At 40.5% G+C, this 13,764-nt stretch overlaps 1 protein-coding gene across 2 annotated transcripts; it reads right to left on the bottom strand.

The window, feature by feature from the left end:
- Positions 1–208: 208 nt before the first annotated feature.
- On the bottom strand, positions 209–5,295 carry LOC140820243 (calmodulin-binding protein 60 D-like). 2 transcript variants are annotated; one of them, XM_073180581.1, is made up of 7 exons: positions 5,192–5,295; positions 2,233–2,384; positions 1,693–2,162; positions 1,433–1,593; positions 1,138–1,329; positions 699–942; positions 402–592 (listed from the first exon to the last, which is right to left on the bottom strand). In XM_073180581.1, exons 1-7 carry the CDS (start codon positions 5,219–5,221, stop codon positions 585–587), a joined length of 1,257 nt encoding a protein of 418 aa, XP_073036682.1. In that variant the 5' UTR covers positions 5,222–5,295; the 3' UTR covers positions 402–584. The 2 variants fall into 2 exon arrangements, with proteins under 2 accessions (XP_073036681.1, XP_073036682.1); XM_073180580.1 differs by having other exon boundaries at positions 209–942.
- Between the last annotated feature and the right edge of the window lie 8,469 nt (positions 5,296–13,764).

Genomic DNA, 13,764 nt, shown 5'->3' on the forward strand with positions numbered 1-13,764 from the left:
CTGTCAAAGAGATGATTACCTCATATTAAAAAGTTATATTTTGGAACAAAATATAATTAACTTATTAAATATATAATTATAAACTTATTCGTTTATATTATTATTTATATATCTAAAATAAATCTAAACGAATGTGTTTAAGAATATCTTATTAATTTTTTTTTGCGTGAAAATAGATATTTGAAAAATTATTCCATTTGAGACCAAGTCTAGAAAAGGGCCAAAAATCTGGAAATTTTTTGCAACTTTTAGTACTAATCCGGGAATCCCAACACATTTGAGACCGAACAGGAAACAGGTCAAACATATGTGATTGAAGAACGAGCTCTAAACCAGAATTTTGCAACAAATTTTCTGCTTCTTCCAGGCTGGATTAGCTTCAAATTTTGACATTTTTCGCCATTTGGATAAGCAGCGAAACAGCATCCTGTACTTCCTCCAAACTGCAGAAGAACTAGCAATAACATCGGACTCGGCTAACATAATCCCAGTTTCATCCATACTTGCAATAATATTCATGTCATCTACGAATTCTTGTTGCTGCATCCCATAACCATAAACTACACATCCGATATCTGAATCGTCTAGTATCCTGCCAAGATCCATATCAGAATATGGGTCAGCCCACAAGGGTGAATCAACCATGTAGCCCAGATCATCTGTACCGAACCAGCCATTATATACTGATGTATCTACACCTGCATTGAGATTTCCGGGATGATCGAGCAGTGGATTCAGAAATTTTCCGTCGATGGAAGAACCGATCATTGTACTAGTTCCAGTATCAGGATTTGCATCGCGATGGCCAGGAGTGCCAGAACTCGACGGCTTGAAAGAGGCTTTTATGGCGGCCATGTGCTGTTGAAGAGAATTCAGATCATCAAAAGGGGTGACATTTTCCCAGTGTTCAAGAGCATATGACAATAACTTGTCAGCATAAACCTGTAATAAAAAAGTTAAAAACTGGTTTAGTTCTACAAATCAAACCAAAACAGGGCTTTGTTTCGGATTTTCTTCATAAAATTTGCTTGGCTTTGGGCAGATATTATATTAGCAATGCTCGTTTTCCTAATAAATTAAAAGGAAGAAAACAAAACGAAGAAAGAAAGAGAATTTAGAATATTCTTTGAAGTATACCTTCTTGTTTTCAGACAACATATTCGCAGCAGCATACTGGCCTTCTGAACACAGTCCTTGCAACTTCCCGCAAATGTCAAAAACTACGGAGGAATTTTCGTGGGAATTTATGTAACAGTACATCCTGTCACTCTGGCATTTCTTAGCATGGCTCACAGTGGCTTCCCACTTCTTTCCCTTCAGACCAACAGTCTACATATAAACCAATAAAGGAAAATGCATCCATTAGCAATTTTTAAAGTTAAAAGAATAAGAAGGAAAAAAGCAGAGAAAAGGTAAGTAAAAAGAATGTTACATTTTGCAGTTCTTGATGATTTATCAGGAGCTGGATCAGAAATTTCCCGACGGTATCGATTCCTTTGGTTTTCAGGCGCTCATGTATCTTACCACGTCTTTGTATGTTTTTCAGTTCCCAAATCTTAGACTCCAGATTTGGGAACTCAATTTTCTTGGAATCTAAAGATCAGATGTAACAAATCAAGTGATAGTAAAGAGAAAGAAACCGACGATTTGTTCAGATTAAGGTGGGATGACAGTTCAAAAGACGAAACTTACATTTTCTGCGATAACTCTCGACTTCAAAAGATTCAGTCTTGGCTTCTTTCACAATGATCCCATCAAATTTTTCAGCAACTCTTGCCCCTAATCGGAACACCGGTGGCTTCACATCGGTCGCATGATGTCTGAACTTGACATTCCTCAAAACACCTCTGCCACCTTCTAGTTTGCACCCATTTCCTACAAGAAGAGGCAACTTCCCTTCCACTCTCACAATTTTTTCTTCGAATTCTCCTGCTGTCGGATCATCGGATCCATTTTCGAGTGCAACTATTTCAACACTCGAAGATGCTATGGGTCCAGCATCGACTATGGCCCGAGTGCTGCTATCAAGTAGAACCAGTTCAATAAAAGTGGAGTCCATTCCTTTTATTTCTTCACCTGTGGAGATCGGCTGACAAATCTTGTTCAAGAACAGGAGCTCCATGTTTTTCGGATTGGGTACTGGAATCGGATCCTGAAGCATCCTGTGGATTGAATGGAGGCCATTTCATTATTTTATCCACAATTTGTATTGTTCCATATATAATTTCTTACCTCATGGCTTGTGTTAAAATCCCAGTCTCAAATTGTTTCCATCGATTTTCGAGCTCAATCCTTTCCAATCTCATTGTTTCTTGCATCCTTGTTTCTCTCAACTTCCATTGTTCTTCTATACTTGCCCTTTCCAATTTGATCTTTTCCTCCACCTGGTTGCAGAAGTTTTTAATTTTGCTGAGGTACACTATGAATATAAAATTGAAACGAATATTGTATTCCGAATTCAATTAAGATATTATTTCGATTTTGCACTTCTAGACAAATTTAATATATTTGTTTTCCGAGATATATTGAATCCTATTATTATGAATTATTTAATTAATTTGGAAACTTATCTATAAAATATAAGGTATTTGCTTTGTATTAGAGTTTGATTCCTATTAAACTCTAGTTTTCTTGTTTATAGGTGGGGAAGGATCTATGAAGATTTAGGTCAGAAAGGGAGTATAGAAAAGTGGGTCAATGATCAAATAAAAGGTAGAGGAGTCGCAGGAAAGTACTTGGATGGCTACATGAGCTTTGCTGAAGCATTTTCAGTTCTTGAAGATTGGCACAAGGAGCAAGGGTGGTTCGTCTACCTTGTGACTGTGTTGTTGATCGGTGTTGTCAACACTCAAGGACAACACTGTCGCAGAGTGTTGATCGAAGAGTGGACTTCGTTTGGTTTTATGCAACACGCTTTTTGTTTCATGCATCTAGTATTTACTTTGAGTGTTTGATGCATGTTAATTCCTTGGAGTGTCAAGGAATTTAGTTTTGTTTCTTTCACTAGTATTGTTTTTGGGTGTAAACAATTTACATAATTTTTCTAGTGAAATTTTTGCCATGAGGCATCGCACAAGTCTTTGTACTTGTGCAAAATTTAATCCAAGTGTTTATTTAGTAAAGTTATATTTGTGTTAAATAATAAATTTCCGTTGCCGCGTTGTGTACAGTGTTGACAACACCTGACACAACACAAAATTCTGATAAACTAGTTTTAATATATTTACTCTCTACACGTTTATGCGCAACAATCCTTTCAAAAATATTATTGCTTATTATGTTGATGATATCTATCTATAATATGTCACGCTTTGAGACCGGGGGTAGTCGATATCGGCCACACAATTGAAAACAAAAAGTTTCTTGGTATACAGTATAAACCAAAAACTAGTTTATTTCTTATCATCAATCATAAAATTATCTTTACAACACAAATTTTAAAAACGACAAAAATATGCAAAAACGTTTACAGCTTATTAAACGAAAACTAAAATAAAATTCTTGATTCAATTAATATCATCCCCAAATCTGTCTTGTTCATCTTCCTCGATTTCCTCTTCTGGCTTATCTGGGGAGGTTAGAGTAAGAGGTGAGTGATATCGTCGTCACTCATTAAGTGGGGACCATTCGAGCACATACATAACAAATACACATAAATTTCGAAAACCACATATCATATCATGCAAAACATGATTTTCATAACATGTCATCATCATAACCATAAGCATAATTTTGGCCAAGGCACTGAGATTCTCTATTTTTCACGATTTAATGATATCAGTATCTAATTTTTACTTCTCTAATGGGACGACGCCGTATAACGGTCACAATCCCACCGTTTAAGGGCCATAAACATATTATGCATATTGAGATTCACACACATATCCAGTTGAATCATCACAGTGCTCAAAACATACATAATGGTATCAAGAAGAAGAATTGCCCTTAATCGGAACACCAGTGGCTTCACATCGATCGTGTGCTGTCTGAACTTGAAAACTAGTTCATAATCGGCCGGACTGGTTCTTTATCGAGTTTGACCACTAAAATGGTTTTTAAAAGTGTTTCAGACAGGAATTGTGACCGGTTTTCGGTCAAACAAGTCAAACAAACCAGTCTAGGTTATGCCTCGTAGTCTAATAAAAATATAAATTAATAATAATTCAATAAATAAAATATAATCATTTTTCTTTTTGATAGAATCAAACCAAAAAATATAATTATTTATATTAGAGACGAATGTACGAGTGTTAGTTTTGATATTAGAAAGTTGCACCAAAATTTAGTTAGGTATCTCCCTTAATTAATGGTATATATATAAATACTAATATTTCTTTAATTATTAATTAAATAAAAATCTAAAACCTTAAAAAAAAACATTGTTAATGATAAGTCGGGTATCTGAACCCGATCGGATACTAATTTTAGTACCCCAAAAATAACCGAGTTCGGATTTGTTCCCTAACCCGACGTTTTTGAAAAATACCGCTCGATCAAGTGGTTCAAGTACCCATTGTTGGATCGCGGTTTATGGGCTTTCCCCAACACCCATTACTAGAACCCGAAGGTCCACCCCCCCGCTCAAGCTTTCTTGCAAAATGAGGCTAGGTCATAGAATGGCCCAAATCTAAGTGGGCTATCGCAATCTGTCAAACGAGTCGACCCGTAAAGTATGGGTCTTATCTGGGCTATTTGGATCTTGATCCGATTGAATAAAAAAAATCTACCGGAATAATTCGATACTCGAGTATATGACTCTTCCTCAAAACCTATGATAATGTGCTCTAAAATATAAAATTAATTATCATAATAAGTAGATATGGTAAAAAAAACTATATGGTTTTAATAGAAAACCAAAACCAATATATAGAGCTGTCAAAATAAGGTCGAACCTGGGGCCGGCATCCCCTCGCCTCAGGTAGTGGCAGAGCCACATGCATGTATACCCGGGGTAGATCAATTCAAAATATTAAAGGATTTTAGAGTTCAAAATTCTAGTTCGGACATAGTCATATTTTTGGCTCCGCAATTTGCCGCAGTTCATGGGGATGGGGTCGAAACTCGAAAGTAAATGTTTAGGGATCAAAAGTATTTTTGCTCGTAAAATATAAGTGCTAAAATTATATTTTTCCCTTTTTTTTATAGATATCTAATTCTAGTTATTTGATATGCATGAAATACACGTACTCACCATATTATAGATCCACTGTTCATCCCCCATAGCTAGCTAATTGATTTCCTGATAGATTTTTACCAGCATGCCTCAGTCATCCTCCGCCCCTCTCCAGAAAAAACCTCAAAATGCAGAAAACGAAAGATCTAAACAGACAACAGATTGAGATTGAGATCAAGATCAAGCCGATGACAAATTCAAGAACTTAATATCACCATGGTTTTAATAGAAAACCAAAACCATAGAGCTGTCGAAATAGGGTCGAACCTGGGGCCTCCTCTCGCTGCAGGTAGTGGCAGAACCACATGCATGTATACTCGGGTAGATCAATTCAAAATATTAAAGAACTCTAAAGTTTACAATTCTAGTTCGGGCAGAGTCATATTTTTGGCTCCGCTACTTGCCCCGCAGGTCTAAGGGGATAGGGCCGAAAGTAGAATGTTTAGGGATCAAAAGTAATTTAGCTCGTAAAGTATACGTGCTAAAATTATATTTTTCCCTTTTTTATATAGATATCCAATTCTAGTAATTTGATATGCATATAATACACGTACTCACCATATTATAGATCCACTGATCATTCCCCATAGCTAGCTAATTAATTCCCTGATAAATTTTTACCCGCATGCCACAGTCATCCTCCAGTACCCCTCTCCAGAAAAACCTCAAAATGCAGAAAACGAAAGTTCTAAACAGACAACAGATCGAGATTGAGATCGAGATCAAGTCGACGACATATTCAAGAACTTAATATCACCATGGACAGACGGATCGAGGCAAGGGTGGGGAAGTTTTAAAAAGAATATATATATTATACGTATAGTTTTTTGTGGGAAAAAAAATTATATTTAGATATGATATATATATATATTTTGGAGGTATTTTTGCCAAGAAGTTCGTGTGATGTTTCCACATTCACACAACGCACACAAAGACAAATTCAGGCGACATAGATATACAGAAGGTAATAAGTATTAATTTTCTCTTTTTAAGGATTTGACAGGATGATCAACAAATATTTTCGTCGTAAAAATTCTTATGAAATCGTCAAATGTAATTTTGTGAGACGATTTTCAATCCGACTAATAAAAATAGTTATTTTTTGTTTGTAGTTTTTGTTCTTGTCATTCTATATGTCAATACTCTGTTTTCACGTAATTTAAGAAACAAATAATCATAATTTATGAACATATCTGATTATGCAATGATTTTAATTTTTTGTAAAAAAAAAATTATATATAATCATAATTAATGTTAGAATATAATAGTAGAAACTGGTTTTTTTTTTTAAAAAAAAATATTTCTTAAACTTGTCTTCTTGTTCGCAAAACACACGGTTTCTATTTTCTAAATATTGACAAAATTTATCAAAAAACAGAAAAGCTCATATGAGATCGTCTCACTTACGGATCAATTTTATCTGACCTATGAAAAATATCATATTTTTGTAAAAAAATATTACACTTCACTATAGATATAGACCAGTTCGACAAATCACGAATATATATCCATGAGATCGTCTCACATAAGATCTAACTAATAAATTTAAAAACTGAATCGGTAATTAATATACATACGTAGTATTAAGTATAAGAAGACACTGTTTGAAACTGAAATTATTTTATTGATTGAGCTTTGTTTATAGTTATGCATCAAAAGATAGATTTCTAGATATATTTGAATTCAATTATTTAGCGAATTTTCCTTTCGTTTTTGAATTATATTATTTCAAAGTTAACGTCAAATTTCGTCTATATTTCTCGACTTTATGACAAGGGAAGTTTCCTACATTATATATTGTTCCATTTAAAGTAAAAAAAATATTATATATGTGTGGAAAATGGAAATTACTCTAGAAATCACCAGGATTCTTCATTTTTTGGCTGAAATTTTAATGAGCGATCGAATTCTATGACCTTTCAATTTGTCAAAGAGCCCCACTCTTGATTAGATAGAATCTACTCGTTTAAAATAAAATATCAAGGCAAAAACTTGTGTGAGACGGTCTCACGGGTCGTATTTGTGAGACGAATCTCTTATTTGGGTCATCCATGAAAAAATATTATTTTTTATGCTAAAAGTATTATTTTTATTGTGAATATGGGTAGGGTTGACCCGTCTCACAGAATAAGATCCGTGAGACGGTATCACATGAGATTCACTCAAAAATCAATCGCATACCCTACTGATACCCTTGAAAGGGCCCGGGTCATGAATGACCCGGGAAGTCTCATTGCATGGCCCGTGTGAGAACCAAGGGGCCGGGTATTTTCTACATGACCCGAGATGATTAACTAGGACCCGGGTTCTCATGTCAAAGCCGAGGGCTCAATACCCGAGTAACTTCCTTAGAGGATCTTATAGATTATAGGAAAGAAAGGGACTGGGCGGGAATTCAACGTCCTTTAGTCTGAACGTATCCCCGAAAATATTGAGAAGAAAGGGACTGGACATGCAGTCAACGTCCTTTATTCTTGGAATACCCACGAAGCTATCGGGAAGAAAGGGACCAGACATGCAGTCAACGTCCCTTATTCTTGGAGTACCCACGAAGCTATCGGGAAGAAAGGGTCCAGACAAGCAGTCAACGTTCGAGGGTACAAGTAGTAGGTGAGCACGCGTATCAAGGTAACCCTAGCCTTCCCTCCTACAAATAGCAGGTATGGTTGTCATTTAGAAGGGGCTAGAATCTCTTCATTCTCAAGCATTCATACATATTACTCAAGTTTTCTTCCTTGACAACCCTGCTGACTTAAACATCGGAGTGGTCACGCTAGACACCCCTCCGGCGCCCATTCACGAGTTCCTTTCATTGTTTGCAGGTCACAGTGGAAGCCATCTACCTTGTTCATTTTCCTAAACAACACTATAAATTCTTGATTTGATCCGGTGGAGCACCCAACCCTGCTCATCCATTTCACCCGGATCTCATCATCGGCGCCGTCTGTGGGAAAATTGAGACTAAGGCGTTGATATGGCTCACACGAGGAAGACTAGCCAGATTACTTCCCGGGTTCAGGGAGTTGACGCAAATCATTCAAGACAAGAGGATGCTCCTCCTGATCTTATTACTATGACTCCAGCGGAGTTGGATAAGCGTATTAATGAAGCCGTAGAGAAATCTATGGCTAGGCGGGAAGCTTCTCACCATGATATACCACTCGAGAAGGAACCAGAAAAAGAGCAGGAGCAGCAGCAGGAATTGAGGGAGGAGGAGAAGAGGGGAGAAGTGGAGGAATCCTCTGCTGGATCTAAGTCACCAACGATAGTCGAGGAGATGTTGGAGTTAAAGCAGAAAATGAAAGTCTTGGAAGGACAGCTGGAAAATCGTGGAACTTCTCGAGCGTCTGTCAAGGGACGCCCGTTTGCCGAGGCAATTATTCGGGAACCTCTTCCCGGGAACTTTAAGTCTGCCAAAGTAGGAACGTATGATGGAAACGAAGATCCAGAGGAACATTTGGCCAGATTCGAGAATATGGCTATGTTGCATTGCTACACCGATAGGATCAAGTGTAAAGTGTTTTTGACTACGCTGGTAGATTCGGCTCAAAGATGGTTTGATGGGTTGGCTCCATTGAGTATTAAATCGTTTGACGATTTTCAGAAAATCTTCTTGCATCATTTCAGTAGCAGCAAAAAGTATAAGAAAACTGCTTTCAGTTTGTTCGAATTAAGGCAAGGCCCGGAGGAGAGTCTGAGGATGTATATTAAGAGGTTTAATAAAGTGGCTTTGGATGTGCCTACTTGTGCTGTGGAGACAAAAACCACTGCCTTCACTCAAGGCTTGAAAGAGAGTGAGTTTTTCAAATCGTTAACAATGAAAGTGCCTGAGGACTTTGAAGATTTGTTATCTCGGGCAGAAAAATACATTAATATGGAGGAAGCCCAGAGGCAAAAGAGGGAAGCCATCAGAAAGGAGAGAGGGGACCGGGCATCTAAGCCCGAGGAGAGAGGACCAAGGCGGGGTAATCCAGGGCACTTTTCCCAGCACGTGCCTCTGAAAATTATCCGGGAGAGAGAGGTACAGGAATGCAGTAGGGACCCAGTTCCCGATCACCCGTTGTCTCAGCCCGAGAGAAGTGGAATTTGTACTAGGCACGGGGTATGTCAGCACAGTACGGAGAATTGTAAGGCTTTAAAGAGAAATTATGTTCCACCCACCAGTCAAGGATATAATCAATCGGTCAAGAGGTCGAGAGGTCCACTCTGGACACCTCGACCACCAATGCCTAACACCCGGATAAACGCGAGAAATAGCCCGAGGAACGATGTGGGTAGGAGGAAGGAGCCGGAGCCCGAGAAGAAAAGATCTTCCTCCCCTGCGGCGGGACTGATCAAAATGATTTCGGGAGGATCTACTGATGGAGATTCAAATCGAGCCAGGAAGTCGAGAAGTAGGCGGGAGTATATGGAGGTGGAAGGATCTAGGAGGAACGAGGCCGTGATCAGTTTTGGTCGGGAAGATCTAAAGGGAGTAAACATGCCACACAACGATGCTCTGGTCATCCAAGCCCGGGTGGCCAACTACGACATTTTGAGAGTTTTTGTGGATTCAGGCAGTTCAGTCAATGTGATTTTTAAAGATGCCTTAGCACAGATGGATTTGCAAGGGTTTAAGTTGGAGGTTGTGGAGACTGCCCTTTTCGGTTTTGCTGGACATGCGGTTTATCCAGAGGGAGAAATTGTTCTGCCACTCACTCTAGGCTCCCGGGATGTCAAGAAAACAGTCATGACCACCTTCACAGTGGTGGATTCCCCCTCATCTTACAATATCATTCTGGGGAGGCCAACCATGAATGAGTTGAGGGCAGTAGCATCTACTTACCATCAAAAGATCAAATTTCAGTGGGCAGTCAAGTAGGAGAGGTCCGTGGAGATCAGCCTTCTTCCCGGAAATGTTATGTGGAGGGTATCCGGGCGGATCAAAGCAAGTCTAGAAAGGAGGGGAAGAAAGCCATGACGGAGGAAGTCAGGGGGAGAGTGGTGGAAAAGGGAGAAGTACACTTTGTGGCAGAAGAGGAGCCGGAGGCTGTGGAGATAGGACCGGGCCAACAGATCCGGGTAGCTCGGGACCTCAATATATCCACCCGGGTCAGTTTACTTAAATGTCTAAAAACTAATATTCACGTGTTTGCCTGGTCCCAGCAGGAACTAACATGGATTTCACCCCTGATATCTGAGCATCGATTAAACATTCTCCCTGGAGCTCACCCGATCAAGCAGAAGAAGAGAAACTTTGGTCCCGAAAAGGACAAAGTTATCGATGAACAGGTGAAGGAGTTGCTGCAAGCCGGCCACATTAGGGAGGTACAATTTCCTACATGGCTCTCGAATGTGGTGCTGGCACCCAAAGCCACCGGGAAATGGAGGATGTGTGTTGATTTCCGGGACCTCAATAAAGCCTGTCCAAAAGATCATTACCCATTGCCCCGGATTGATCAGTTGGTGGATTCTACCTCAGGTTTCGAGCTGCTCAGTTTCATGGATGCCTATGAGGGATATCATCAAATTCCTTTGACAAAAAATGATCAAGAAAAGGCCAGCTTTATCACCTCGGGAGGTACATTTTGTTATGTTGTAATGCCTTTCGGGTTGAAAAATGCAGGGGCCACGTATCAACGTTTAATGAATAAAGTCTTTGAGAAGCAGCTGGGAAGAAATCTGGAGGTTTATGTGGATGACATTCTGGGAAAATCAAAGGAGATGGCGGATTTTATTGTTGATTTGGAAGAGACCTTTGCCACCTTAACATCTTATGGAATCAAGCTCAATCCTGCTAAATGCATTTTCGGAGTCAGGAGTGGCAAGTTCTTGGGCTTTATAGTGACAGAGCGGGGGATCGAAGTCAATCAAGAAAAAGTAAAATCCGTGCTATGTATGCCTTCTCCTCGATCTGTCAAAGAAGTGCAGAAGTTGACCGAGAGGATTGCCTCTTTATCTCGGTTTATATCTCGGTCAGCCCACAGAAGCTATCATTTCTTTCAGGTTCTCAGAAAAGCCCAGAAGTTCGGTTGGGATGATAAGTGTGAGCAGGCTTTCCAGGATCTGAAAAATCATTTGGCTGAGCTCCCAGTGCTGGTAAAACCCGAGCCCGGGGATAAATTATTTGTATATTTGTCCACCACAGAGTATGTCGTTAGCTCAGTGTTAATCAAGGAAGAAGATTCTGACCAGAGGCCTGTCTACTATGTCAGTCATGCCCTGAGAGGTCCCGAGCTACGGTACAGTGAAGTGGAGAAGATGGCCCTGGCTTTGGTTGTGACTGCTCGGAAGTTGCGGCCTTATTTTCTGTCACATCCCATTATCGGCCTTACTAACAGCCCGCTTGGAAGAATTATGACTCATTCAGAAGTGTCCGGGCGGATGATTAAATGGAATGTGGAATTGGGGGAGTACGATATTGAGTACAAACCCCGGGTGGCCATAAAAGCGCAGGCTTTATCCGATTTCCTATCTGAGATGATTCAACCAGCTGAGAAAGAAAGATGGAGAGTGTTTGTGGATGGGGCTTCTTGCCTGGCTGGATGCGGAGTCGGAGTGGTGATAATATCCTCGTCGGGAGAGAAGATTAAGTTGGCAGTAAAAATTGATGCTCGGGTGACGAATAATGAAGCAGAGTATGAGGCTGTTCTAGCCGGTATCCGAGCCACCCGGGAAATCGGAGCGGCCAGAATTATATTGTACTCCGATTCGCAGTTGATTACTCAGCAGATAAAGGGGGTGTATGAAGTCAAAGATGATAGGATGCTCAGATATTTGCATCTCATCAAAACCCAGGCAGAAGTATTCATGGATTGGAGTATTGAGCAGATACCCCGAGAGGAGAATGGAGAAGCAGATGCCTTGGCAAAAATGGCCGCCTCTTTGTCAGAAGACAGTACCCGGGAAGTTTTGTTCGTCTCCCGAGTAATTTTGGCTACTGAAGAAGAGGAAATGTTGACAGTACCAGAAGATTCGTGGATGGTTCCTCTGATAAAATTCATCCGGGACGGTGAATTGTCCGAGGAGAAAGCTCGAGCACAGAAGATAAAAAGACAAGCTCCCAGGTTTGTTCTCTTAAATAATGTTCTATACCGGAGATCATTCCAGGGACCATTATTGAAGTGTTTGAGCGGGAAGGAAGTAATTTATGTTCTTCGAGAGATTTATGAAGGATGCTGTGGTGAGCATTTGGGAGGAACATCTTTGGCTCAAAAAGCGATGCTAGCCGGATTCTGGTGGCCGACTCTTCACCATGATTCCGCCCGAGTAGTCCGGACTTGTGAGGGATGCCAACATCATTCCAACTTTCAACACAGCCCAGCCACTCCTATGAAGCCTATCTGGGCATCTTGTCTTTTTGATCAATGGGGTATGGATATAGTGGGTCCATTTCCGGTTGCCCGAGCTCAGAAAAAATTCTTGCTGGTGGCTGTTGATTATTTCTCTAAGTGGGTAGAAGCTGAGGCCTTGGCCAAGATCACCGAGCAGGAGGTTCTAAAGTTCCTATGGAAGAATATAGTTTGTCGTTTCGGCGTACCCCGGCGATTGATCTCAGATAATGGAAGGCAATTTCAGGGAAAGGAGATAACATCTTGGTGCCGGGAAATGAAGATCACCCAGTCCTTTACTTCTGTGGCGTACCCTCAGGCCAATGGTCAAACGGAAGTTGTAAACAGAATTATTGTGCAAGCCTTAAAGACCAGACTGCAAGGCAAAGGGAAGGACTGGGTCGAAGAATTGCCCAGTATACTGTGGGCATACAGGACTACTCCCCGGGCACCAACTCAAGAAACTCCGTTCAGCCTGGTATATGGATCCGAGGCCATCCTTCCTGTTGAAATTGGGCAAACATCTGCCCGAGTAGAATCTTATCCGAGCAATAATGAGGATAGCCGTGCAGTGGAACTGGATCTCTTAGAAGAGAAGAGGGATCAAGCCATGATTCGGATGGAAGCATATCGAGGCCGGGTCATGAAATCCTACAAAAAAAAGGTCCGAGTTCGAGATCTACAGATAGGGGACTTGGTTATGAAGAAGGTCAATCCGGCTGGGGATGTGGGCAAGCTGGAAGCTCGATGGGAGGGGCCTTACAAAATCATTAGGAGAGTTAGTTCAGGATCTTTTTATCTGGAAGATGCTCAGGGGAAGCTTCTTAAGAGACCTTGGAATGTACTTCATTTAAAGAAATATTACCCTTAGCCAATGCGCAGATGTAATTTTCGTTTTTCAAGAAATAATAAAGGATCGCTTTTCTCATATTTCTGTCTACTTTAAGTTATTGATACATCCAACCGAGAAGAATTAAGCCCAGGACATTACACCCTGGCTCGGGGCTCCGTACCTCGACCATTCCAAAGTCCCGGGACCTGTTCCCCGGCCTGAGGTTCCGTACCTCAGCTTTACATAAGCCCAGGGCATTACACCCTGGCTCGGGGCTCCGTACCTCGACCATTCCAAAGTCGCGGGACCTGTTTCCCGGCCTAAGGTTCCGTACCTCAGCTTTACATAAGCTCAGGGCATTACACCCTGGCTCGAGGCTCCGTACCTCGACCATTCCAAAGTCCCGGGACCTGTTCCCCGGCCTAAGCTTTTGTTTGTTTCAGATAGTT

The sequence above is a fragment of the Primulina eburnea genome, chromosome 18, assembly GCF_022965805.1.
Source record: "Primulina eburnea isolate SZY01 chromosome 18, ASM2296580v1, whole genome shotgun sequence".
Lineage (NCBI taxonomy): Eukaryota > Viridiplantae > Streptophyta > Magnoliopsida > Lamiales > Gesneriaceae > Primulina > Primulina eburnea.

Excerpts from the sequence above, each read along its gene's own strand:
- LOC140820243 (XM_073180580.1), bottom strand. The coding sequence starts at position 5,221 with ATGGGGGATGAACAGTGGATCTATAATATG. Across the intron at positions 2,163-2,232 it reads ATTTTAACACAAGCCATGAG|GATGCTTCAGGATCCGATTC; the intron begins GTAAGAAATTAT and ends TTCAATCCACAG. Across the intron at positions 1,594-1,692 it reads CGAGAGTTATCGCAGAAAAT|ATTCCAAGAAAATTGAGTTC; the intron begins GTAAGTTTCGTC and ends TCTGATCTTTAG.